The sequence below is a fragment of the Furipterus horrens genome, unplaced genomic scaffold (assembly GCF_987537825.1).
Source record: "Furipterus horrens unplaced genomic scaffold, mFurHor1.1.pri manual_scaffold_13, whole genome shotgun sequence".
NCBI classification, from domain to species: domain Eukaryota; kingdom Metazoa; phylum Chordata; class Mammalia; order Chiroptera; family Furipteridae; genus Furipterus; species Furipterus horrens.
The window spans coordinates 40799508-40821822 of record NW_028327183.1 but is presented as its reverse complement, the minus strand read 5'-3'; the positions used below and the strand labels follow the sequence as shown (position 1 = coordinate 40821822).

The 22315-nt window shown below is 50.8% G+C and overlaps 3 protein-coding genes across 4 annotated transcripts; 1 reads left to right on the top strand and 2 right to left on the bottom strand.

Annotated features, from left to right (window-relative positions):
- Positions 1–382: 382 nt before the first annotated feature.
- On the bottom strand, positions 383–3293 carry MIA (MIA SH3 domain containing). Its single transcript, XM_090259786.1, has 4 exons — positions 1527–3293; positions 1303–1436; positions 735–845; positions 383–469 (listed from the first exon to the last, which is right to left on the bottom strand). Exons 1-4 carry the CDS (start codon positions 1651–1653, stop codon positions 446–448), a joined length of 396 nt encoding a protein of 131 aa, XP_090115912.1. The 5' UTR covers positions 1654–3293; the 3' UTR covers positions 383–445.
- A 1372-nt stretch (positions 3294–4665) lies between these two features.
- SNRPA (small nuclear ribonucleoprotein polypeptide A) lies at positions 4666–17328 on the bottom strand. 2 transcript variants are annotated; one of them, XM_090259785.1, is made up of 7 exons: positions 16714–17328; positions 15678–15772; positions 12164–12336; positions 9598–9777; positions 7682–7855; positions 7186–7274; positions 4666–5039 (listed from the first exon to the last, which is right to left on the bottom strand). In XM_090259785.1, the coding sequence occupies exons 2-7, from the start codon at positions 15748–15750 to the stop codon at positions 4880–4882; spliced, it is 849 nt and encodes a 282-aa protein (XP_090115911.1). In that variant the 5' UTR covers positions 15751–15772; positions 16714–17328; the 3' UTR covers positions 4666–4879. The 2 variants fall into 2 exon arrangements, with proteins under 2 accessions (XP_090115911.1, XP_090115910.1); XM_090259784.1 differs by lacking the exon at positions 16714–17328 and adding an exon at positions 16234–16320.
- ACTMAP (actin maturation protease) lies at positions 16689–22067 on the top strand. The gene is made up of 7 exons (XM_090259782.1): positions 16689–16869; positions 17080–17661; positions 19243–19311; positions 19791–19915; positions 20266–20395; positions 20485–20555; positions 21385–22067. Exons 2-7 carry the CDS (start codon positions 17333–17335, stop codon positions 21705–21707), a joined length of 1047 nt encoding a protein of 348 aa, XP_090115908.1. The 5' UTR covers positions 16689–16869; positions 17080–17332; the 3' UTR covers positions 21708–22067.
- Positions 22068–22315: the final 248 nt, after the last annotated feature.

The window sequence follows — 22315 nt, the reverse complement described above, 5'->3', positions numbered from 1 at the left end:
CAGGTTAACAACCTCCCACCTCCTCTTGCAGATAATCTTCCAAGAAATTTTCTGCTCTGCGGTTTGTCTTCCTCATGATCCGACTAGCTCATTCCCAACAGTTCCACTCCCTTCCTTTGGTCTTCCAGACATCACGATCCCCACTGGGCTGTTCAGATTATTGCGTTTTCCCATTTGCTTGTGTGCAATATCTAAATTTAGGAGCCCACCTCAAGAATCCAGGTTAGAGCAAAGGGCTTTGAGCCAGTGATATTCCGCCCGGCAACCACTGACGTTAGCGCAGTCTGTGGGTTGATTGGCTAGATTCAGGAACCCCGGGACCCATTTCCTTCATAGATCCCCACCACAAAGACAACAGAGACTTGCAGTTTGCTTTTGGTTGATATATTTGCATAAATCCGGGAAGAAAAAAAAAAAAAACCGCAGGGACAGAGGTAGGCTGAGCTCACTGACAGTAGAAATCCCATTTCTGGAAAAGAGAAAGGGAAAACAGTGATGTTTGGACACATAAGTGCTATGCAAAATAGCCCAGAGCCCTCTAATCTTGCACACTCAACTGCAACAAAACTTAAAAACCACGCCTCATTTTGCAGATAAGAAAATTGAGGCAGCGCACTTGTCCCAATGCACACAGCTAGGCTGCCAGGGAGCCAAGGTTCAATCGGATCCTCTTTGCCCATCATCAAACCCAAGGGTCCTCCCTCCAGATCCCTGCAAGCCCCAAACACACTCACATCTGTCTTCACATCGATTTTGCCAGGTTTCAGAATCTGGTCCTCCCGTACAATGCTACTGGGGAAAAAGCCCAGTCGAGCAGCCAGGTCTCCATAGTAATCTCCCTGAACCTGGGGAAAAGGGGTTAAAAGCCAGGGTTTGGGAAGATAGCAAGCTTGTGCCTGCTTTAGACCTTTATACTAGCTCTTTTCCCTGATCTCCACAAGGCTGGCTCCATCCTTGTCAATTAGATCCCAATTTAAGGTTACCTGTTCCGAGGCCTCCCTGACAACCTGATGTAGTTACCCAGTCACATTACATTAATTTTCAAACATTTGCTGTATCTTTGATGACTTATCTCCAATAAAATAAACGAGATTATTCACTATTTTATCTTCGGTATCTAGAAAAGAACTTGGCACCACAGGAAATGCCCTATAATTATTGCTAAACAAAGTAAAAATAGATCACAATAGCCCCCAAACTCCATTTCAGTTCACCCCTCTAATTTCCCCTTTACATGGTATATTAGACTGTACTCCCACCCTAGCCCCATACCCTCTCCTCTTCTATTCTCCCAAGACTCACACTGCCTCCCCAGAAGAGCCGACCCCGGCCCTTCAGCTTGGAGAAGACATACACAACTTGGCCCCTGTGTATGGTCAGGAAACGGCAGTCAGGGGCCACGTAGTCCTGAAGGGCCACAGCCATGGAGATGGGGTCTGGGGAAGGAATAGACGAGAATGACAGCACCCTCCATCCACATAGGCTTGCAACCCAAGCCCTCAACTCCCCCAACCCTCAACTCTTACGGCTGCATTCCTCATCAGCACACAGCTTTCGGTCAGCCAGCTTGGGCATGGGGCGGCCCCCGAGAGTAGGCCCTGGTAAGGCAGACAGCAAGATGACACCGAGGAACACCCTGGACCAAGTCATCATGTACGATGAGAAGGAAAGTGACTAAGGCAGGAATGGGGTCTCCAATTTCCTTGTGCCCTCCCTCTCTCCAGCAGTACAAGGAAACCTGTGTTCTCGGTCTTGTCCCCGCCCTAAACCAGCCCCATATTTTGCCCACACCACCTAGAGGCTGCTACCCAGCCAGAACCATTTCAAGGACAGGGTGAGGGCTGCCCACCCAAGGCAATGCCCAGATAGAACCAAAGCTGCCCAGTCCACTCCAAGTAACAGCTACCCCCTCAACAATTAGAGAGGCCCAGACAGGCAGGTTGAGATATTCAATTCCATCTTTTTGGATGCCTGGCTTGGTATTTCCTGTGCTGAGGTACAGAACAGGCAGCCCTTTGAATACCAGGAACAACCCCAGCTCTCAAGTACTGAGTGAATTTATATATTGGACCTTAGCTAGGTGATATCCTGCCATGACCAGTTTATCCTCACGAGTCACTTCGTCACTGAATGACCTGGGCTAAGCTGTATTTTCCTCTTGAAGCCTCACCTTTCTTATCTATAAAAAAGGGATAATAAAAGCTAATGGTTATTTATAGAGCTGTCATCATTTTTATTATGTATTTTTATTTTATTAACTGAAATTAATACTCTGCATCACCTCAAGAAGGGCTATCATAGCCCCATTTTATGTGGAAATGGAAGCACAGAGCCTTAAGGAAGTTGTCCAAGGTTACAAAGCCAGAAGATGGAGGGCCCAGATTTGGTTCTAGGCCTACACTGAGCTTGGAGTTCAGGTGCCCAAGGTCAGAATGAGAAAGATGATTTGAATTCAAGTCTCGCCTCTAAAACTGCTTCAAACAGCCACATGCTGAGATTCTGAGGATCCACCTCTTTCCCTAGGCATTCTTGCCTCTGGCATGACAAGCCCAAAATTTTTGAGGGGTCAGAAGGATGAACACATACAGGTTTGGCATGGGGAAGAATTCATCAGGGGCATGTAAGCGTTCTCCACATACCCAACACCCAGCACCAAGTACCATGAGAATGTTAAATAGCTCTACTCAAATGTTGACTCCTCCGAGGGGCCTTCCTGGATCACCCAGTCACTTCCCCAGCCCTCACCCTCTTATCACTCCATAGAATCTGGTTTGCTTGTATCAGAATACAGTATTTGAAATTAGCTGTCTATTTTTATTCACCACTGTATATCCTATGCAAGAATATTTAGCTCCTAAAAGGTCCTCAGCAAGTATCTGAATTTACTGAGTGCCTGCTAAGTGCCTGGTGGTGGGGGTGTGCTGCAGGAGTGACAGTACAAACAATACCACAATATTTAGATTCTTCTTTACACAGGAAGAAGATGACTGAGTGGGTGGGGGAACAGCTAGAGAGTCCCCCATTCAGAAAGCAAAGACCAAGCACTGCTGACCACAGAACTTGCCACCTGCAATAACAGCATCTCTTTTAGTGAAAAAGGCACTCTTCCTGGTCTCAATCTTTCAGACGACAGGGAGAAAGTCTGCATTTAGCGCTACAAATCTCATCACTTCACTGGTGCTCCTCTTTAATGGACAACAGAGCAGGGACAGGCTTGGGCTTAGCCTTGGCAGGAAAAAATATCCTGAGTCTGTAACACTATGCCTTCCTGTATTTATTTTTATTTTTATTTTTTTTAAATGGAAATACCTTCATGCTTTTTTTTTTAAATAATGTATTTGTTGGTTTGTTTATTTATTTTTAAAGAGGGGAAAGGAGAGAGGGAGAGAAATATCACTGTGTGGTTGCCTCTCACTTGCGACCCCAACTGGGGACCTAATGTGCAACCTAGTCACGTGCCCTGACTGGGAATCGAACCAGCGACACTTGGCTCACAGGCCGATGCTCAATCCACTGAGCCACGGCAGCCAGGGCCTGTATTTCTTTTTTATGGTTAATTTCCTACTTCTGGCAAATCTAATTTTCCCATCTATATTGTATGAGAAAAGGGCATAAGCAATACTTTTTAAAAAACATTTTCAGCACATTATGCTTTATTATTTTTATTTATTTTCAGAGCGAGTGGGGCAGGGGGGAGAAAAACATCAATGTACAAGAGAAACATCAGTTGGTTGCCTCTCCCACACCCCCAACCAGGGACCTGACTGACAATCCAGGCATGTGCCCAGACAGGGAATCGAACTGGTGACCCTTCGGATTACAGGCCAGAACTCAACCCACTAAGCCACACCAGCCAGGGCAGCAATACTTTTAAGTCAATATAAAATTCTCTAGAAGGTCCCCCATTCCATTCGGTGCTTCAGCTGGAGACATAATTATCTAGCTAGAAACTACATTTCCCAGGCTCCCCTGCAGCTAAGACACTGAAGATGAATTTGGGTACTCTGGCTGGCAGTGGCTGGCAAGGAAGGGAGGTCTGCTGTGTTTGAAGTGGCCACACTCCTTGTACCAGATTCTGTTCAACAGCTTCCCACATGTGATCAAGTCGGTTTGGGCCTCCTGTTAGCAGCAGCAGCATCTTCCTGAACTCTAGACTGAAATTCAATCAGGGGTTACAAACCTGAACTCAACTGTCTCAAATTCAGACTGCCATTCCTACTATCCTTCTAATGATTTCATGAGCACCCAATTCCGTTCTTTCTCCCCGAAGTACCTAGAATGGTTGCTATGGGACTGCTGCTATAACAGAAGGCACTTTTTTGAAGATTAGAAAAGCAAAGAAAAACCTCTTCCTTAACACTCTCTGTTAGAAAATTATTGGAATAAGCATTCAAGTCTACAAAGTGAATGGTGTGTCATTCAAGGTGGCATCCTTGCGCAGTAGAGAACCTGCCCAACTGTACAAGGCAGCCTGGATTTCACTTTGCTACACTGAATTCTGATTGAGAGAAAATAGAAATCTGCCAAAGCAGTAAAGATGACTTCAGCTTGGACAATATTGCTACATATTGTTTCTCCAACATTGAGAGGTTCAAAAACGCAGGATATTCTGATATGCAGAAAAAGGAGCCATAGAGGATAAGAAAATACAAACAACAAATGGTGTAGAAAATCAAACATCAAAAAATCACTTTAATTCCAACCTAACAGCGCCAGGTGCAATGTCTGGGGACAGACTCTGGGTACAATGCTGTGTGACCACTCACTCACACACAAGGCTCCAAGAAGGCCCCCAAGGGGGACTTACCTTCAGGGGGCCAAGCCAAGGGAAAGAAGGGAGGCCCCAAAGCGGGGTAGGGGGAGGTATGGGGAAAAGGCGTTACTTCTTGGCAAAAGAGATCTTCATGGCATTGTTCTGGGTGATCTTGAAGCCCTGCAGGGCATCACGAGCAGCGCCTGCTTGAACCTCATTGTCAAACTCCACAAAGGCGATGTCGTGCCGCCCTGGGACCAGCCGGACCTCCTTGAAGCCAGGGAACCTGAGAGAAGGGGAGAGACATCGGGGATCTAGAGTAAGCATTTCCCCCTAACATTTTGGCATCTGGTAGACAAGAGACCAAGATGTTTGCTAAACATCCTACAATGCGGAGGACAATCCTAATAACAAAGAATCACCTGGCCCAAAATGTATATACTGCCAAGTTGAGAAATCTTAATATATTAACAAGTACATACAATGTGAACATACCACTTAATGAGAAACTTTAACACAAACACCCACACAACCATAACCTAGATAAAGCTACCAAACACTGCCCTCCTACCACCTACTTCCCCCAATCATAACCCACCTACCTCTGCTCCAGAAATAACCACTACCCTGACTTGCAGGATCTGCAGTTTCTTTTCTCTCTTCTCATCCCCTACTACCTTCCCTAATCATTAGGCAACCATCCTCTCCTTGACTGGGTATCTGTTTTTTCCATCCGCATTCTTACAAAGTATATTTTGTTCTGTGGACACGGTAAACATGTGGTATTACAAGGTCTGTCTGGAAAAAGTCCAACCATTGTTAATACAACAAAAACAGTTTGCCCGACATTGATGTAACCTGGGAGCCAAGGAGAGTGGACTGGAATGCACATGCATGAACACTGACAACCTCACTGTACTAGTCAGTGGGGGCGGCAGACGCTGTTGAGTGAGCATGTGTGCTGTGTGGCCGTGGCATTCAAAACCACTGAGTGAGCAGAGCAGCAAATCTGCATCTGCGGACACTATTCAGATGACTCAGGAGGCCACACCTATGGGCAACTCGTGGTTGGTGTTTCGTCACTACAATGCGCCGGCTCAGGCATCACGTCTCGTGCAGTTTTTCAGCAAAACACCAAATCACCCAGGCGACTCAGCCCCACCACAGCCCAGATTTGGCGCCCTGCGACTTCTGGCTTTTCCCAAAACTAAAATCACCTTTGAAAGGGAAGATTTGAGACTGTCAATGAGATTCAGGAAAATACGACAGGACAGTTGATGGCAATTGAGAAAACTGTGTGAGGTCCCAAAGTGCCTACCTTGAAGAGGACTGAGGTGTCACTGGCCTATAGACAATGTTATATCTTCTTCAATAAATGTATTTTTCATAGCACATGGCTGGACACTTTCTGGACAGACCTCGTATTTTTGTTTTATCCAGTTTCTCAACATTTCCACTCAGCACTATACCACACCCAAGACACTCTCTGTTCCTTCTAACTGTAGCACAGATACAGCGGTGAGCATCACCTTTGACCTCTCCCTTGGCCCAGACTAACTCCCCACCATGACTACTGGGAGGAAAGTCCCATCTAGATTTGGGGCTCATGTTAAGAATATTTTTTAGGGTCTTTCGGGTAATTAACGACATCCCCATGACAACATGCCACTCACTAAGGACCTCCTCCTTCATCCCTCTCCAGAGGAGAGGAAACACAAGAAGCACCTAGTGCAGAGCCCAGGGTCCTACTTCATGGGTGTGAAATGCCCAGGATGCTGTAAAACTGACCACCGTTGTCAGCCATGCAGAGAGTAGTTTTGCGTGGTGGCTGCTCCACTGTCCTGTCGGCCTACAGGAGGAACAGCAAGGCTGACAGAGGCTGCTCCTTCAGCAGGAAGCAGCACTAAAGCACCTGAATCAAGTGAGTGGGCAGCCATCCAATAAACATATTTTGTATACCAAAAATATATTTCTTTAGGGTATACAATCAGAAGCAAAGCCAGCAGCGGAAGGCGCAGCCCCGAACCTCACTAAGCAGCGAACGGTCACCCCGCACGATGACCACAGTCCACATGCCGGCAGCCCTCTCCCACACTGGCTGCTTCAGTGTGCTGACCTTTGCCAGTCTGGCCAGTGTTCAATGAGGTCATGCTCTTCTTTTACACGTCTTTTGCTTCCTACAGACCAGAAAGATGAGGCCCAGAGCCTCTCCACCCCAACCCTCATGCGGGTGGAGGACGGTACACACACCCTAGCCACGAGTGACCCCCAGCCTCATCACCACCACACCCCATGGGCCGTGGGCTCTGGCCTCAGCCTCCGCTGCCTGCAAAGGCTAAGCAGGCACAGGGCTCCACCAACAGAACTCTGAGGCCTTTCCCCACGGGGCCACCTCCTAGCCATCTCCCTCTGGCCCCTGGCCAGCAACTTACTGGTTGAAAAGCATGGACAGCATGAGTTCATTGGTCTCCTCCGGCAGGTTGGTGAGGAACAAGATGTGATTTGGTGGGTTTTCAGAAAGCTGTGGGGAAGAGACGGGAGCCCTTGAGTCTAGAGGGTGATCTGCTGCCTTCCCGTTCTACCCCCCAACCTGCTTGAATCCTTTCTAGCCCTTCACCCTACGCTGCTGCCTGCACTACCCTGCTGTGCCCCCTCTGGGCCGTGAGCCACACGAGAGCACAGCTATACCCAGGAGCGGGCGCTTGGCAGATCACTGCATTATGAACCTAGTGCTGGCCTCTGGTCCAGCTTCACCCTGACCTTCCAAAGCTCCTCCAACAAACATGCCAATCCCTTGCTGCCCCAGGGCCTCACCACCTCAGGAAGGTCTTCCCAGACCACCTAACCTAAAACAGTGCCCCGACGAATCCCCTTCGATTCCCACGTTCCGACTACTTATATGAGACCCCAGGGGGACTAGACACTTACAGGCTGAGCAGGTGGCATCTGGCCCGGCATAAGCTGCTGTGGGGGCATGGCCCCCGGGGGGATCTGGCCGGGTGCGAGGCCTGGAGGTGGGATCATGCCAGGGGGCGGCATGTAGGGAGGCTGGCCCGGCATGTGGTGCATGATGCGGGGCGCCTGAGTCATCGGCGGCATGCCCTGCGGAGAGGGAGGGCTGAACTGAGTGGGGCTGCTGGCAGGTGGGAGGAAATGTGCTTTCAGAGTCGCTAGGAGCACAGAGGGGGAAAGGTTATCAGAGGAAACCCAGGTGTGAGACACGGGGAGAGGCCCAGACAAAGGACAACGAGAAGCAGAGGGAGCAGAACAGACCCGGAGTCAAGGCGGACATCAACTCATAAAGGTAAGAGAAAGATTTCTTTCAATATATAAAAAGTAGCCAGTGTAACCTAGCTTTGTTTATTGATATGAGTGAGGAAAAAACTAGAACATTTCAAATTACTAACAATTGCTAATTAAAAGAGTTGGAAAAACTATGATGGGAACACTGTACTTTTGCTTCTAAAAGTAAATTTTAAGGGACAAACAAAAACGGATCCAGAGACCTACAGAGAAGAACAAGAAACAACGGGAGGCAGAGGCAGACAGGGTGGTCAAGGCGGGCGCAGAGAGGACTGAGAGGAGCGGCGAGGGGAAGAAAGGAGGCAGCCCGACAGCACACGGCACGCACACCGAGGGGGCGGGGATGCTGGAGCCGGAATCACACCTGAACGGTCACAGCTGGGTGCCAAGAGGTAAGAGTGGGGAAGCTGGACAGTGACCCAGACACCATTCCTGAGGCTGAAGTGTGAGCTGGCCTCTGCCCGTATGGTAATTCAGTGTGATCCATGGAGACGCGGAGGCTAGAGTGGGGACACGTCATCCATCTTCTCCCTTTGTATTACATGCTTCTAAATCCTGTTTACAGAATACCCCTACTCTTCATGCCCTCACCGAGGTCGTGAGGACGTTTTCATGTTTTCTTCTAGAACCTTTGTTTCAGCTGTCACGTTCAGGTCTATGAATAGATTCATCTCAAAATTAACTTATATCTAGTTGAGGTAGAGCTCATTTTTTCTTACAGATATCCAACTGGTCCAGCAACATTTGCTAGGGAAAAAAGCCCTTTCACCACTGGACTGCAGTGTTAGCTTCATCGTATGCTGAGTAACCACATGTGTGTATCAGGGTCTGGACTGTTCTGTCCCGCTGGCCCATCTTCCCACCCTTATGCTAACACCACGCCATCCTGACCACTGTAGCAGGCCCCCCAGCTTTATTCCCCTCACCTACTTTGTTTTGTCTTTCCACAGACATTGAGAATCAGGATGTCAGTGCCCCCCCAAATTCCTGTTGGGGTTCTGACTGGAATTGTGTTGACTTTTAGATCAATCTGGAAAGAACTGACATCTGAGCAGTGCGGAGTTTCTCAGGCCATCTGCTGAGACCATCTCTAATTTCTCTCAGCAGCGTTCTGTAGTTTCAGAGTGTGTGTGCGGGGGTGGACACACCTTTCATTGGATGACTCTTCAGAGCTATTTTTCAGTTTGAAGTCTACTTGTGTGTGGCTAACATAGAGAAATAAAACTTATTTTTCTCCATATTGACCTTATACCTAGCAACCTTGCTAATAAATTAAATTCAATGATTAGTTCAAACTGTTGAATTTTCTACAAAGAGCGCCTACATCAAGGCCGAAAGAGAAACCAAGAGACTGAGACAGAGAAAGATAGATCCTAAGAAAGAGTCTGGCAGGCAGGGACAGGTATTTCTGAATGGACACACCATCACCCAGAGACAAGCACACAATGTTTGAATCCCGAGGTGGCGACCCCTCCCCACCCTACCCCACAGCCAGGCCTCATAGAAGAGAAGGGCCCAGTGATGACAGGGCCCCAGCTTACCGGGACAGGCCCTGGGACGGCCCCCACCACAGTGGCGGCTCCCCCACCCTGCACAGCTTTCTTGGCAGCTGGGGTCTCCTGGCTCTTGGGCTTCCTCTTCTCCCGCTTACGGTCCCGCTCCACAAAGGTGCCCTTCATCTTGGCAATGATATCTGAGTCGGTCTTGGCGTACTGGATGCGCTGCCAACAGAGCCAAAGCGTTAAGAGTAGATTTCAGAGCCAACTGCCTAGCTGCAAAAGCAGACCTTAGGAGGGGCTCAAGGAGTTAAAAGAAATCACAGGGCTTCAACATCTATAAAATGGGGTGTTGTATTTCCCACTTCAAAGAATGACAATGAGGACCACATTAGATAAAGTGCTCTGAACAGTACCTGACATGCAGTCAGCACTCAGTTAGTGGGCTGTTAAAATTCTGAAGGGAAGATGGGTCAGTCCTGAGCATCAGGCCAAAGGTGGAAGTCCCAGGCAACAAGCCAGGACAAGAGCACTCTACAGGGGGTTTCTAGTCAGTCCCCAAAGCTAAATCTCATTCACTCAGCCGTTTCTGGAACCTCTAAAAACCCGGCCCTTGTGGAGCTTCTTCAGTGAGGAAGAGAAGAGAAGATTAAGAAGCGAACTGGAGAAGTTTTAAGTACTGAAATTTTCAGAGAGGGTGTCCAGGAAAGGCCTCAGTGAGGTGACATTGGTGTAGAGACAGATGGTGGGAGAGAGGAAGCCTTGCAGACACCCAGGAAAGAGCGTTCCAGCCAAGGGAACAGCCATCAAAGAGCTGAAGTGTGCGCGGGGTACTCAAGCAATTGCAAGGAGGGCAACATGGATGAGGAAAAAAGATAAGGTCACAGAGCAACAAGGACCCTGAAGACCATGGGGAGGACTTGGTCGTTTCCTGAGAAAGCCAGGGAGTGTTTCACAAGGAGAACAAACAACCAGTGGGGAACACAGTTTGAAGCAGGGAGACCAGCGGGCAGGCCCCTGCCACAGTGCTGACAAGAAATGGTGGTGGCGGGGACCCAGTCAGTGGCAGGGAAGGGGTGAGAAATAGGCAGCTGGTGGGTGTTTTGAAATTAGAGTTGACAAGATTCCCTAACAAAATTCAACCCACACATGCCTAAGCGTTTCATATGGTCCAAGCAGTGACTTAGGAAGAAAAGTGGGGGACGGTCAACACAAAAAGATTTATGGTTTATTAGCCCTGACCAGTATGACTCAGTCGCCTGGGAGCTATCCCACAAAGCAAAAGGCTGCCAGTGCGATTCCTGGTCAGGGCACAGGCCTGGGTTGTGGGCCAAGCCCCCAGTTGGGTGCATGGGAGATGTTTCCTTTCACATCAATGTTTCTCTCCCTGTCTTCCTCCTTCCCTTCCCCTCTCTCTAAAAATAAATAAAATATGTTTTTTTAATTATCATTCTTAAACCTCAAGAGCTAATTCCTAGAGACTCCAGAAAGGTATCTGGAATATGTGGCAAATCTGGGCCCACAGACCCAGAGGCGGGAACAGAGAGGAGTCACAGCAACGGGGATGTGAGGGCTTCAGGCTGCTCCGCTGCCCCAGGGCCCCACGCATCCCCATGGCCCACCTCCCCACCGAGGTCACCTGCCTGAGACCTGCAGGCACTGATACTTGCTGTCACCTTCCCAAGGAAACTGGTTCAGGGAGGCACATTTCAAAATCCATTTAGAAAGAAGGGAAAAGGCCTGAAGAACCAGAGACGTCTGCCAGTGACGTGACAGGAACTACAACTCAGGGCAGGGACTTCGCGTCACTCCTTACCTCCAAGACAACAGCCCCCTTGGCTGTCCACTGGCCTTGTGAACAAACATCTGCAACTCACCCCCTTTCACCCATTCCACAGCTTCAGCCCTAAGTCACGGCCCAACCCCTCCCACCTCAGAGCCTGACCCAGCCTCTCCTTCAAAGGTGGACCCTAAATTCCCTCCTGCAATCCACTCTATCCAGACATCTCCCTAAACCGTTCCACAGCTCTGCAGAACCCTCGGAGTCAAGTCCACTTTCAGGACAAACTCTAGCCCCTCAGCCTGATTTTGGACATGATCTCCAGGCCATGTCCTCACCACCAACTCCCGCCGGCCCTTCACTCCAGCCAAATGAACTTGACTCATTTCCTTAATTACATATGCCCTTGGTTACCTCTGGGCCTTAGTCCACACAGACCCTCAGCCCAACACTCTTTTTCCCTCTCCTCCCCCAGCTAACTCTTCTCCTTCAAGTCTCACCTCATCCACAAGCCTTCCCTGAACCCCCAGCCTGGGTGAGGTGCCCCCACTAAGCTCGCCTAGCTCTGTGCACTTCCCCATCCCAGGCATAACCCCCGCCGCCCGAGCTCTCACCAGTGCTGTGGGTCTGAGATGCAGCGCTGGAGGCTCCCTTAGTCACTGTGTGTCCCCACATGCCAGTACAGTGAACAGTAAATGCTAAGGAACGGCAAGAGAAACTCCTATCCTTATGGGACTGGGCTACAGGTAACGGGGGTACAGGCCCTCCCAGTCTCCTGCGGCTGCTCACACACAAGCGCACGCACACACCCTCCACACCCACTGCGCTCACCATGGGCTTGTCGTAGAAGGGGAAACCCTGCATGGAGCGCAGGGCATTGGTGGCGCTGCTGACTTCCTTAAAGATGACAAAGGCCTGGCCCCTCATCTTCAGGCTCCGTGACACCAGGATATCCAGAATCTGGCCAAACTGGGAGAAGATGGCATACAGGGACTTCTTCAGCTCTGCAGGGGGCACACAAGTCACACATACAAAGGGCATATTACAAATGCGAGCACTTCTTTTCCTTGCAGCACCGGGACTGGGCCTGTGCCGGTGGCTTTAGCCAGCTCCTCCAACCTCACCTCTCCCCGTACTGCACCTCGCTCCCGGATCTTCAGCCGCACTAGCTCCTAACCCTTCCCTAGCCCATCACACCAATTACGCCTTGGGACCTGTGCGCCGGCCATGCGCTCTAGCAGCAGCACCTTTCTCCTAACACGTACACAGCTGCCTCCTTCTAGGCACCCAGGTCTCAAAGGCCTTCCCTAAACACACCCCACCTAAAAAAACGGCCCTCCCGTCACTCCCCTCCTCAAACCCGACTTGCTTTCCTTCCAGGCACTTCCCACCTGCTGCCATCGTCTTCGCCCACCTGCTGTCTAGCTCTCTTTCTGAAGAGAAGCATGTGCTCACTGCGGCATCTCCATGGCCGGCTCAGACTGCAGCACACAAACTTCTCCAAAAACATTTGCGTGAATAAAGGTACCATTGTTTTATGGGAGAAAAAGTCACAAAAGACTTCATTTTGGGCCTGTTGTCTCTTTTTAGCAAGCAAAAACTCCAGATTTAAAGAAAATAAAACCTTGCTTTTATGAAAAAACAGTCACTAAATTCTCACAAGCACCCCATGAGTTAGCAGCTTTTAACTGTCCCAATTTGGCTAACATGTAATCAGGCTTTCAGAGAATTTGTCACGGACCCAGGAGTGTCCCAAGAGCTCCAGGAAGACCCTGTAGAGCCAGGACTGGGACCCAAGTGCATCGAGAACCTGTAGCACCACACCTCACTAGCAAACTAACTTACTCGACTGCCGGAACGGGGTACCTGAGCTGAAGATGCTTGGTGAAAAAGATACTAGGGGAGGGAAGAACATATGTGGGGGGCGGGGGGGCAAAAGTGTTTTGAATCAACCAAAAAAATTTGATGACATTTCAGGGTTTTGTTTCCATCCTCCATCTCCATGAACCCAGTCTTGGCCTCAGTCGTTTCCCTGGACTCTAGGCCTCTCTGCATACACCCATCTTGCCCACTCCTCCTCCACTGCTGGGAAGACCTTTCACAACCAAGTTCCTTGCCTGGCTCCCCATGCTCTCAAGACAAAGTCCGACACCTCACCCTGCCCACAGGCCCCAGGAGCCATCAGTGCACTGCTCACTGGCATCTTCTCTGTAAGTCACAGGCCAGTAGCAGGCTTCAGGCACACACACAATTGCTGGTAGTTTCCAGAATATCCAGGGCGCTTCTGTCCCTAGACTAGGGATCTTCAACCATTTTTTACCTCATGGCACACATAAACTAATTACTAAAATTTGGTAGCACACAAAAAAATACATTTTTTGCCAATCTGACACAAACAAAAAATAATAATTTTGATTCATTCACACCAGATGGCTATTATTGTGTTGACTGTTATCATTTTTTTCTTTGACAATCTATAGAAAGAGAGATCGTGCCCCTGACTAAATTGTCAGGCATTGCATGTTTTAAAAATTCTTGCAGCACACCAGTTGAAAAACTGCTGCCCTAGACATTTGCATATGCTAGTCCAGGTTAGGAACACTCTTCTCCCTCACTGTAACATGAATACTGTTTTCAATCTGTGGTTGAAAATCTATGTATATTATATGGAGGGCCAACCTAAGTTATATGTGGGTTTTCTACTCCACGGGTAGCTGACACTCCTACCCCATGTTGTTCAAGATTCAACCGTACTGATTCCTCTACCTGGAGAACTTTTCCAGAACATCTCCTTTTCTGTGACACTCAATGAATCCCCCTTTCTTAGTCCCCAATCTCAGCCCTGTGCTTCCCCTGGTTACTCTGGGTTATCACTGTCTCCTAGCAGGTTTCTCATCCCCACTGGACTTGTGGCTCCATGAAGGCAGGACCAGAACTGTCCCAGTCACTAGTGTGCCCCTAGCACCAAAACGTACTGCCAGAGCACAACGCTCTGAAAGCACATGGGCAATTTACATAGTTTATTTTGTTTTCAACAGCAAATTTATCAGTAACTTCAAACTTAACCCAACAAGCTTCTTTGGTTTTTCCCACAATTTTCCTTTTTTTCTTTTTAAAATTTTGTTTATTTATTTTTAGACAAGGGGGGAAGGGAGGGAGAAAGAGAGAAAGAAAAACATCAATGTGTGGTTGCCTTTTGCACACCCCCAACTGGAGACCTGACCTGCAACCCAGGCATACGCACTGACTGGGAATCGAACCAGAGACCCTTTGGTTCTCAGGCCAGTGCTCAATATACTGAGCCACACCAGCTAGGGCTCCCACAATTTTCTTGAGGTGATAATCAGACCTATCATTTATCCAGCCCTAATTGCTGGGTGTCATAAAAAAGCACCACATGGAGGCTTAGCTAGTTTAATTCCTAAAACATCCATGCAAAGAAGTTATTATGATTTTGCCCAGTTCTTAAATATAGTAAATAAGGTTCAATAAAGGTGACAACTTGAAGGAAATGTAAAAATACGTCTATGTTAAGAACTGGGTTCCCGGCCCTGGCTGGTGTGGCTCAGTGGATCACACGCAAACCTGCAAACCAAAGGGTCACAGGTTCGATTCCCAGTCAGGGCACATGCCCGGGTTGCAGACCAGGTCCCCAGTTGGGGGCACACAGAGGCAACCACACACTGATGTTTCTCTCCCTCTCTTTCTCCCTCCCCTTCCCCTCTCCCTAAAAGTAAAGTAAATAAAATCTTTAAAAAACAAAAAGAATCTCCTTCTCAGCAGAATTAAGCACTGATGACCTCAACCACTTTCCTCTGCTGTGTGACCCTGGGCAAGTCACATCACCACAGAATCTCAGTGTTCTGATCTGAGAAATGGAAACAATACCTACTTCCTGCAGGGTTGTTGTGAAAATTTTGAAATGAAACATTGTCTTTATGGGCTAATCATTAAAAACACGACACTGACCAAGCCAGTCCCAGTTCTTGCCCTCACAGGCCAGTGGAGAGACAGGCCCATCAGACTTTGTGGGGGTGGGGGTAAGGCCTATGGAAATCAGACGGGCACCTCCTGAGGGGAAAGCAGATGGGGAAGGCCTCCTGGAAGAGGAGTGCTGTGAGCTGAAACCTTCAAGGATGAGCAACAGTGACCGGGTTAATGGACAGAGTGTAAAGATGAACTGAGGGAGCGTTAATGCCAGAGAAAGCAACACGTGCAAAACCTAGGAGTTAACTCTAATATTTTGCCTAGAAGAAATGGCTAAGGAAGGAAAGCAGATGCTGGGGATAAACGAGGGGGCCGGCTCCTAGAGACAGCCTGGAGTCTGGATTCCCCGAGAACTCACCATCCTTCTTGATCTTCTCATTGAGGTTGTTGATATAAATAGTATGGTTGGGGCGGGCCTCGGGAACTGCCATGTAGCGAGATGCCGCGATAGGGCTGAAAGAAGGAAAAAGGTTAACTTCAACTGTGGGTTTCTTAAAATCCTTTGTCCGACCGCGGGCTTAACGGGTTACTCGGGGATCTTTCTTCCAGGAGGAAGTCACGTAAGACGGAGAAGAGGAAAGAGGAGTCCAGTTTGGAAAACAAAGCGAACGCAGGTCACTACTACAGCGTGGTGAGGGACATCTCAAAAGAGGTTTACTACGATTCCCAGGATGCTCTGAGCGACTTAATAGGCGGAGCGTGCTGAGTGGTGATTCTCATTGGCCCATGTGCTCACAGGGCAGCCAGGAAAAAGAACCCGGATGTAAGTGCCAGCACTCAGATCTGAGGGACGACTTGTGAAACCCTGGCTACCCTCAGCGGTAAAGGTTTCCCCACACGAGGCGGAGGAAAACTCGGGCGCCAAGCGCTCTGCCCACCCAACGCTTTGGCCGCCTAGGCCCGCTTTTACTCACGAACAGAGATACGGGTCTAGCAACTGACGCCCTCCGCGTTTCTGAACGCCAAGCAGGAAGCGTCCTCTCCTGGCCCCGCCTTTATTGTTCTTCAAGCCAATCCCCGCGCGGTAACTTGGTAGCTTGACCAATAAGAGTAAGTCTCACCCGACCTTGCCAATCAAGTCTCGGGACAGATCTTACCAATCAATCTCGACCGAGACTTTGCCAATCAAGAGGGCACTTAGGTTCCCGCCTCTGGAGAAGAACCCCGGACCAATCAGTGAAGACCGACTGCGCCTTTCGTGCTGCAGTCTTTTCCGGAGGCAGCCCTTTGTAAACCCCACCTCTCCTCCGCCCCGCCGTGTTCTCTGTCACGTGATCGTTAAAGGGGCGGGAACGCATGCGAGTCCTACCATGTGATATGGGAAAGGTTGTGTGCTGCGGTGGCCATTTTGCGGGAAGGGGAGGTGCGTTTTACTTTCCGATTACAGTACATACCCTATCTAAGCGGTATCTCGGATTGCGGCGGCCTTCTGTCACTGAGCCATTCTTATCCCACAGACTTTTCCTGTTGCACCCTGATTCCAGTATCTTCACAACTAGGCCATTTTTCCTGCCAGGTGTCCTTTTGACCTCTTGACCTCTGATTCAAAGGTCAGCTCGAAGGTTCCAAACGCGGGTTTGGGGAGATGGAGGGAGGGGGACAAAGCCTAGATTATTACTTGGTCTTTAGCCTTGGGCCTCTAAATCCCACCCTTAGTGCCTCACCCCAGGTCTGAGCCGTCGTAGCCCAAAACTGACCTCCAAGTTTCCAAGTCTAGCACCAGATAATAAATTAACTCCTACTGCATTTCCCTCTTTCAGCCTTGCAACCCAACCGCATGCCACAAATCTGGTTCCGGATTAAAGGACACCGCCCTGTTAACCCTCAGAGACCAACTTTATTTGGAGTCATCCCCTATTCTTGCTTCTATGGTTCCAAATTTTAGTCCCCGTGCTTTCAATCCCATTGCTCAGTGCCCCAATTCCAGAACTCTGCCCTAGAACCTTCAAAATCTCCAGTCCCTGAGACCAACCCACTTTAGAGAATCTCTCTCCCATCCTTCCAGCCCATGCCATGGACTCCAAAACGATTCCTTCATGCTCTTCTCTCCTAGAGCCCCCACCGCCTCCAAGAAACCCTTCACCCCAGGCCCCCATCATTCCACCTCCTCCCCTACCCCCACATCTCCCGCACTTAGCCTTTCCACCCTCTCCCTCAAGTCTCCAGGCCCTTATTCCGCCCCCACCGCCATTGCCACCCCCACCCCCTGCCCTGGGTGCTGCTCCCCCTCATGTCTTCGGCCTGGAGAAGAGCCAGCTTCTGAAAGCGGCCTTGGAGAAGGCCAGCGCATCCCTCGGGAGCGGAGAAGACACGAAAAGGCTCCTAAAGCTTCACAAGGACCGGTAGGGTTTGCGTTCCCCACCCGACCCGCCCAGGGGCTTACCAAACCACCTGTCCCCAGATAGCTTCCTCCATGTCCTCTTGGGGTTTCCCATTTCCTCAAGGGCAAGCAGCCTGACTGCTTCAGCCACAAACAAGATCCTGCCCTCGTAAGCACCTGGTCCAGTGAGAGAGACATATCCTTCCCTCCACCAGATGGTGACAGCGAAGAGTTGGCCTGAGGGAGTGATGAGGGAGCTCAGAGGGGAGTGGCCAACCCAGGCTGGGGATCAGTGGGGCTGCCTGGGTAGGACCCCCGAATACTAGGGAGCAAGTCATCAAAGCTATGTGATGAGAGTAAGCAGCTTGCGCTGAGACCCAGAGTGAAACGGAGATCTGTTCTTCACAGGACGGGGGACGTGGCAAGCACGGGGTTTCACAGGTGGACAGGGCGTAGAGGGCCGTGTGAAGGAAGGCAACTGCTGTGGTCGCTGTGGCGACACGGGAGGGCTTTGCACGGCTGGGCCACTACGGGCGGGCGGCGGGGTGAAGGTAGTGAGACTGCAGTCTGGGGGCCGAGGAGGAAGCTGCCACACCCAGCGACCTGAGCAGGAAGGGGGGGCGGCCTACACCTGGCTGGGCTGGGGAACCCAATTTAACAACTCCCTGGCTGAGGGGAAGAGGAAGAAGGGACTAGTCCAGACTCATAAAACTTCCAGCTTTCTAGGCAAGTTGATAATCTTCCCTAAGTGCCCCAACCATAGTGAGACAAACTTAATGCAGATGAAAACACCCATTATTACATGCCTAGAATGTGTCTGGCACTATGTTTTTAAGGACTTATTTAGTCCTCTCAGCGACCCCCAGAGGTAGGAACTATTATCCCATTTTCCAGATGAGGAAACTGAGGCTCATGGCAGTGAAGTCACTTAGCCACAGTGCTTAACAGAGGAAGAGTCCAGTTTGAACTCTGGCAGTGGAGCTCCATGCTTTTAACTACCATGCTGTAATGTCATCTCCCTCCATCAGGAGGGCACCCCCCCAACACACACCTGCCTTGCCCTTTCACTAGCCTTGGAATAGAAATTACGCACATCTCCTGGACCCTCCTGTGCCCTGGACAGGGAGGAATTGACTGGGATCACCACAACTCTTGAGTGGCCAGAGGGTGGGGCTCATTACCAAAGTGACCTCTAGGCCTGGAGCATGTTATCTAGTTTTAGTCAAGGCTGAGTTAAGGGACTTTCACCTTGTTTAACAGCCTGAGAAACAGGTTTGAGTCAGGAAAACCAGACTTTGGGTATAGAGACACTCTTCCGAGAAATTTTCTCTAACCACCCTGGCTCCTAGTTGCAAAGCTTTTGCACTTCTGCTCTTCGCCCCTTCAGTTACTAGGAAAAGGAATAGGGAGCAGCAAGTGGAAAACAGGCTGGGCAGGGAAGTGCCCTGTCACGGGTGAAGGAAGCCAGTGACTGAGCCAGGAGCCATGCTCAGGCCTCAGGACTGCTGGGCCTGTACTCCCGCCCTTCACTACTCCCAGCCAGACCTCAGGGGAGGACCACAGGAGCTGGTTCTCGTGTGACCTGAGTTTGGCTCTGATTCAGTTTCAGAAACGACTTGCAATGGATCCTCTTCTGTGCAGACCTGCCCTCCCTGATCCAAGAAGGCCCTCAGTATGTGCCCTGATATGGAACCTCAACCCGTTGGGAATTCCATGTGTCCCAAGCCTTTGGCTTTGCTGTGCTTAACGGGGATTGACTCAGGAGGGTGGAAGGAATGGGTTCATCTGATCCCAGTAGTCTAGGGAGAATTAAGGGTGTGGAAGGAGAAGGGGAGCTTACCAAGTCAGGGGCCTGGGTGCATGTGCCATACAGTTGGAATCAGTGAGCAAGTGAGAGAACAAATGAACCTGGTCCACCATCTCCAACTCCACTTTGGCAACGAATCCTGGAAGCCCAGGGGACATTTCTCCCTGCCCTCCCTTATCCTCAGTACTTGGCCAGCCTCTCTGCTATGAAAGGGTATTGTGTCTCCCTACCCTGGGAGAGGGGAAGGGAACTCTCCCAGGGCAGCCAGCCTATTCCCCACACTCCAGCTCCCAAGGCAGGGGGTCCCTGGACTCGGGTTGAGGGGCTGGGCTTGTCTTTCCCAGGTGTGGGCTGGTGGCCCTATGGATGGCAGGCACTCTCCTGGTGCCCCCCAGTGGCATCCCCCTGGAGAGACTTGTGCAGATGGCCATGGAGAGAGGCTACACGGCTCAGGGAGAGATGTTCTCTGGTGAGTTGGGTGCAAAAGGGTCACAGGCCTGACGTTCTTCACCAGGAATGGACTGGAGGGCCTGGGTGGGACAAGGTGCACGGGAGGACTTTGTTCCATTCCTTAGGCCCTTCCTCCACCCAGTGTTACAAGGTAGACCGGAGCAAGGCTGCCTGGGTTCCCAGCCCAACTCTGCCACCTCCTGCTGTGTGGTCCTGGACAAGCAGCTTGCCCTCTTTGTGCTTCCTTTTCTGCATTTGTTCACAGAGGTGATGGTCACAGTAAGGATTAGAGACATTGATCCCCAGCGAGCCCTTGAGATGGTACCAAGCACACAGTGATCGCTTGCTCTATCTGCTCTGTCCCCACAGTGGCTGACATGGGCAGGCTGGCTGAGGAGGCACTGAGCTGCCAAGTGGAGCTGCTCCGTGGTGGCCTAGGCGGTCTCAACAGAGACCGTGTACTGCAGCACCTTGTCGCTGGACATCCCCTGCTCATCCCGTATCACAGGGCAGGAAGGGAACAGGGTGGGGTGGGGAAGGGTGGGTCCCAAGGCCACTCCACAGCTTTGGCCTTAACCCAAGACCCAGCTATGATGAAGACTTCAACCACGAGCCATGTCAGAAGAAGGGCCACAAGGCCCACTGGGCAGTGAGCACAGGTGAGTCCCCCCTCCTGAGTCCCTGTGCCTCCACTCTGGATCTCCCGAGCCCCCCATCATCCCTTCTCACGTTTTCACCCTTGCACTGGTACGTCCCCAGTACTCTCGAGGCAGAGAAAAGGACTGGGCCATCCCTGTCCGCACAGGGTACTGTACTTAGCAGGGACCTGGCAGGCAACAGGTGCCTCAGTGTCTGCCAACTGGTGTTTCCACAAAGGAGCTCAGAGCGCAGATTTTTGGATCAAACATTCTGGACTCCAAGCTCAGTCCCGTCACTTCCAGGCTCAGACTCTCGGCTTCCATGGGCCTATCTGGAAATCGAGGTGACAGTAGTACACAACTCATAGGGCTGCCTCATCAGCAGAGCATGGCAAACTCTCAGAGCCAGTGGTGTCTGGCACATTGCACATCTCAGTGTTAGCTGTGACCAGCATTGTCATCATTTTACCTGCCTAGAAGAAGGGTGGATCTGTGTGCATCAGGTGGCCTGGATCAAGGCTCTGCTCAGCCTCCTCCTGGCTTTGGCCTTGAGGGCTCCACTCCCAGCGTCTCCCTCCTAGACAGCTGGAGAGGACTGGGTGACAATGTTCACTCTGTTTAATGTCACCTCCCCACCTCCCAGTGTTGACAGGCTGTAGGGGGAAGCCTGCAGCTCTGGAGCTAGACACCCTGGCTCCAAATCCCAGCCCCGCTGTGTGCCTGCCAGCCCCACTGACTTCTCTAATGTGGGGACTAGGTAACACCTTCCCTGGAGGGCTGTGGGGGAAACTCAGTGAGCGCCAGCACCTCGTCAGGGCTGGGCCCCCACTCACAGCCTCTCTCCACACAGGGGTCCTGCTCGGTGTGCAGGGTGTGCCCAGCCTCGGCTATGCTGAGGACCCTGAGCTGCCAGGCCTGTTTCACCCCGTGCCCGGCATGAGCCGCCAACCACCACCCCTGCCAGAGGAAGGCTCACAGGGAGCGGTCTACCTTCTCTCCAAGCAGGGAAAGAGTTGGCATTACCAGCTGTGGGACTACGACCAAATCCGGGATAGCAACCTGCAGCTGACAGACTTCTCACCCTCTCGGGCTGCCGATGGCCAGACATATGTAGTGCCCACTGGTGGGGTACGGGCTGGCCTCTGTGGCCAGGCTCTGCTCCTCAGACCATAGGATTCCAGCCACTAGCCTGCTGCATCCCTGAACTAAAGGTGATGGGACCCAGACCCCAGATTTTCGTGTGTAACTATCCAAGGGTTTGGGCTGGATCTCTTAGGACCCCCAACCAGAGATCCTTCATGCAGGGCCCCCTGCAATCCATTCACTCTTAAGCCTGAGCATCATCCTAACTCCCCTATCCCCATTCTCTCCGTACTGAGCACCTACTGTGTGGGCTGGGGTTAGAGCCAGAAGCCAGCCAAGCTCCCTCCCCCAGCGGGGACAGAACAGCTCAGATGCTGTGTCCCGTCCACCCCACCTGAATGCTACATACGTCCGTGTCTCACTGGTGGTCACCCTTTTCTGAACTGTCATCATCTCGATAACTGCAAGAGCTTCCTCACTGCGCCCCTTACTGCCCCCAAGTATCTGTTCACATGGGGTCAGGGCTGAGGGAACCTACCCCCAAAAAACCCAAACTTGGTCTCCTCACAACGTTCTAGAGAAGTTTGTGGCAGCTCCATGTTGCTCAGAGAATAGAGACTAAACTCCCAGCCCCAGCTCACCTCTTGTTATCCCAGGCTGTTCCTCACACCTCCTGCCACCAGCCACACTGGCCTTGC

What these genes read in the sequence shown, in the direction of transcription:
- SNRPA (XM_090259785.1), bottom strand. Translation starts at nt 15,750, where the DNA reads ATGGCAGTTCCCGAGGCCCGCCCCAACCATACTATTTATATCAACAAC. An exon ending in CCGTCCCAGGGCCTGTCCCG is followed by an intron (nt 7,856 to 9,597) that starts GTAAGCTGGGGC and finishes CCCTCTCCGCAG; the next exon opens with GGCATGCCGCCGATGACTCA. An exon ending in CTGTCCATGCTTTTCAACCA is followed by an intron (nt 5,040 to 7,185) that starts GTAAGTTGCTGG and finishes CCCTTCTCTCAG; the next exon opens with GTTCCCTGGCTTCAAGGAGG.
- MIA (XM_090259786.1), bottom strand. Translation starts at nt 1,653, where the DNA reads ATGATGACTTGGTCCAGGGTGTTCCTCGGTGTCATCTTGCTGTCTGCC. An exon ending in TGCTGATGAGGAATGCAGCC is followed by an intron (nt 1,437 to 1,526) that starts GTAAGAGTTGAG and finishes TTCCTTCCCCAG; the next exon opens with ACCCCATCTCCATGGCTGTG. An exon ending in AAATCGATGTGAAGACAGAT is followed by an intron (nt 470 to 734) that starts GTGAGTGTGTTT and finishes TCTCTTTTCCAG; the next exon opens with AAATGGGATTTCTACTGTCA.
- ACTMAP (XM_090259782.1), top strand. Translation starts at nt 17,333, where the DNA reads ATGGACTCCAAAACGATTCCTTCATGCTCTTCTCTCCTAGAGCCCCCA. An exon ending in CTGATCCAAGAAGGCCCTCA is followed by an intron (nt 19,312 to 19,790) that starts GTATGTGCCCTG and finishes TGTCTTTCCCAG; the next exon opens with GTGTGGGCTGGTGGCCCTAT. An exon ending in CCACTGGGCAGTGAGCACAG is followed by an intron (nt 20,556 to 21,384) that starts GTGAGTCCCCCC and finishes CTCTCCACACAG; the next exon opens with GGGTCCTGCTCGGTGTGCAG.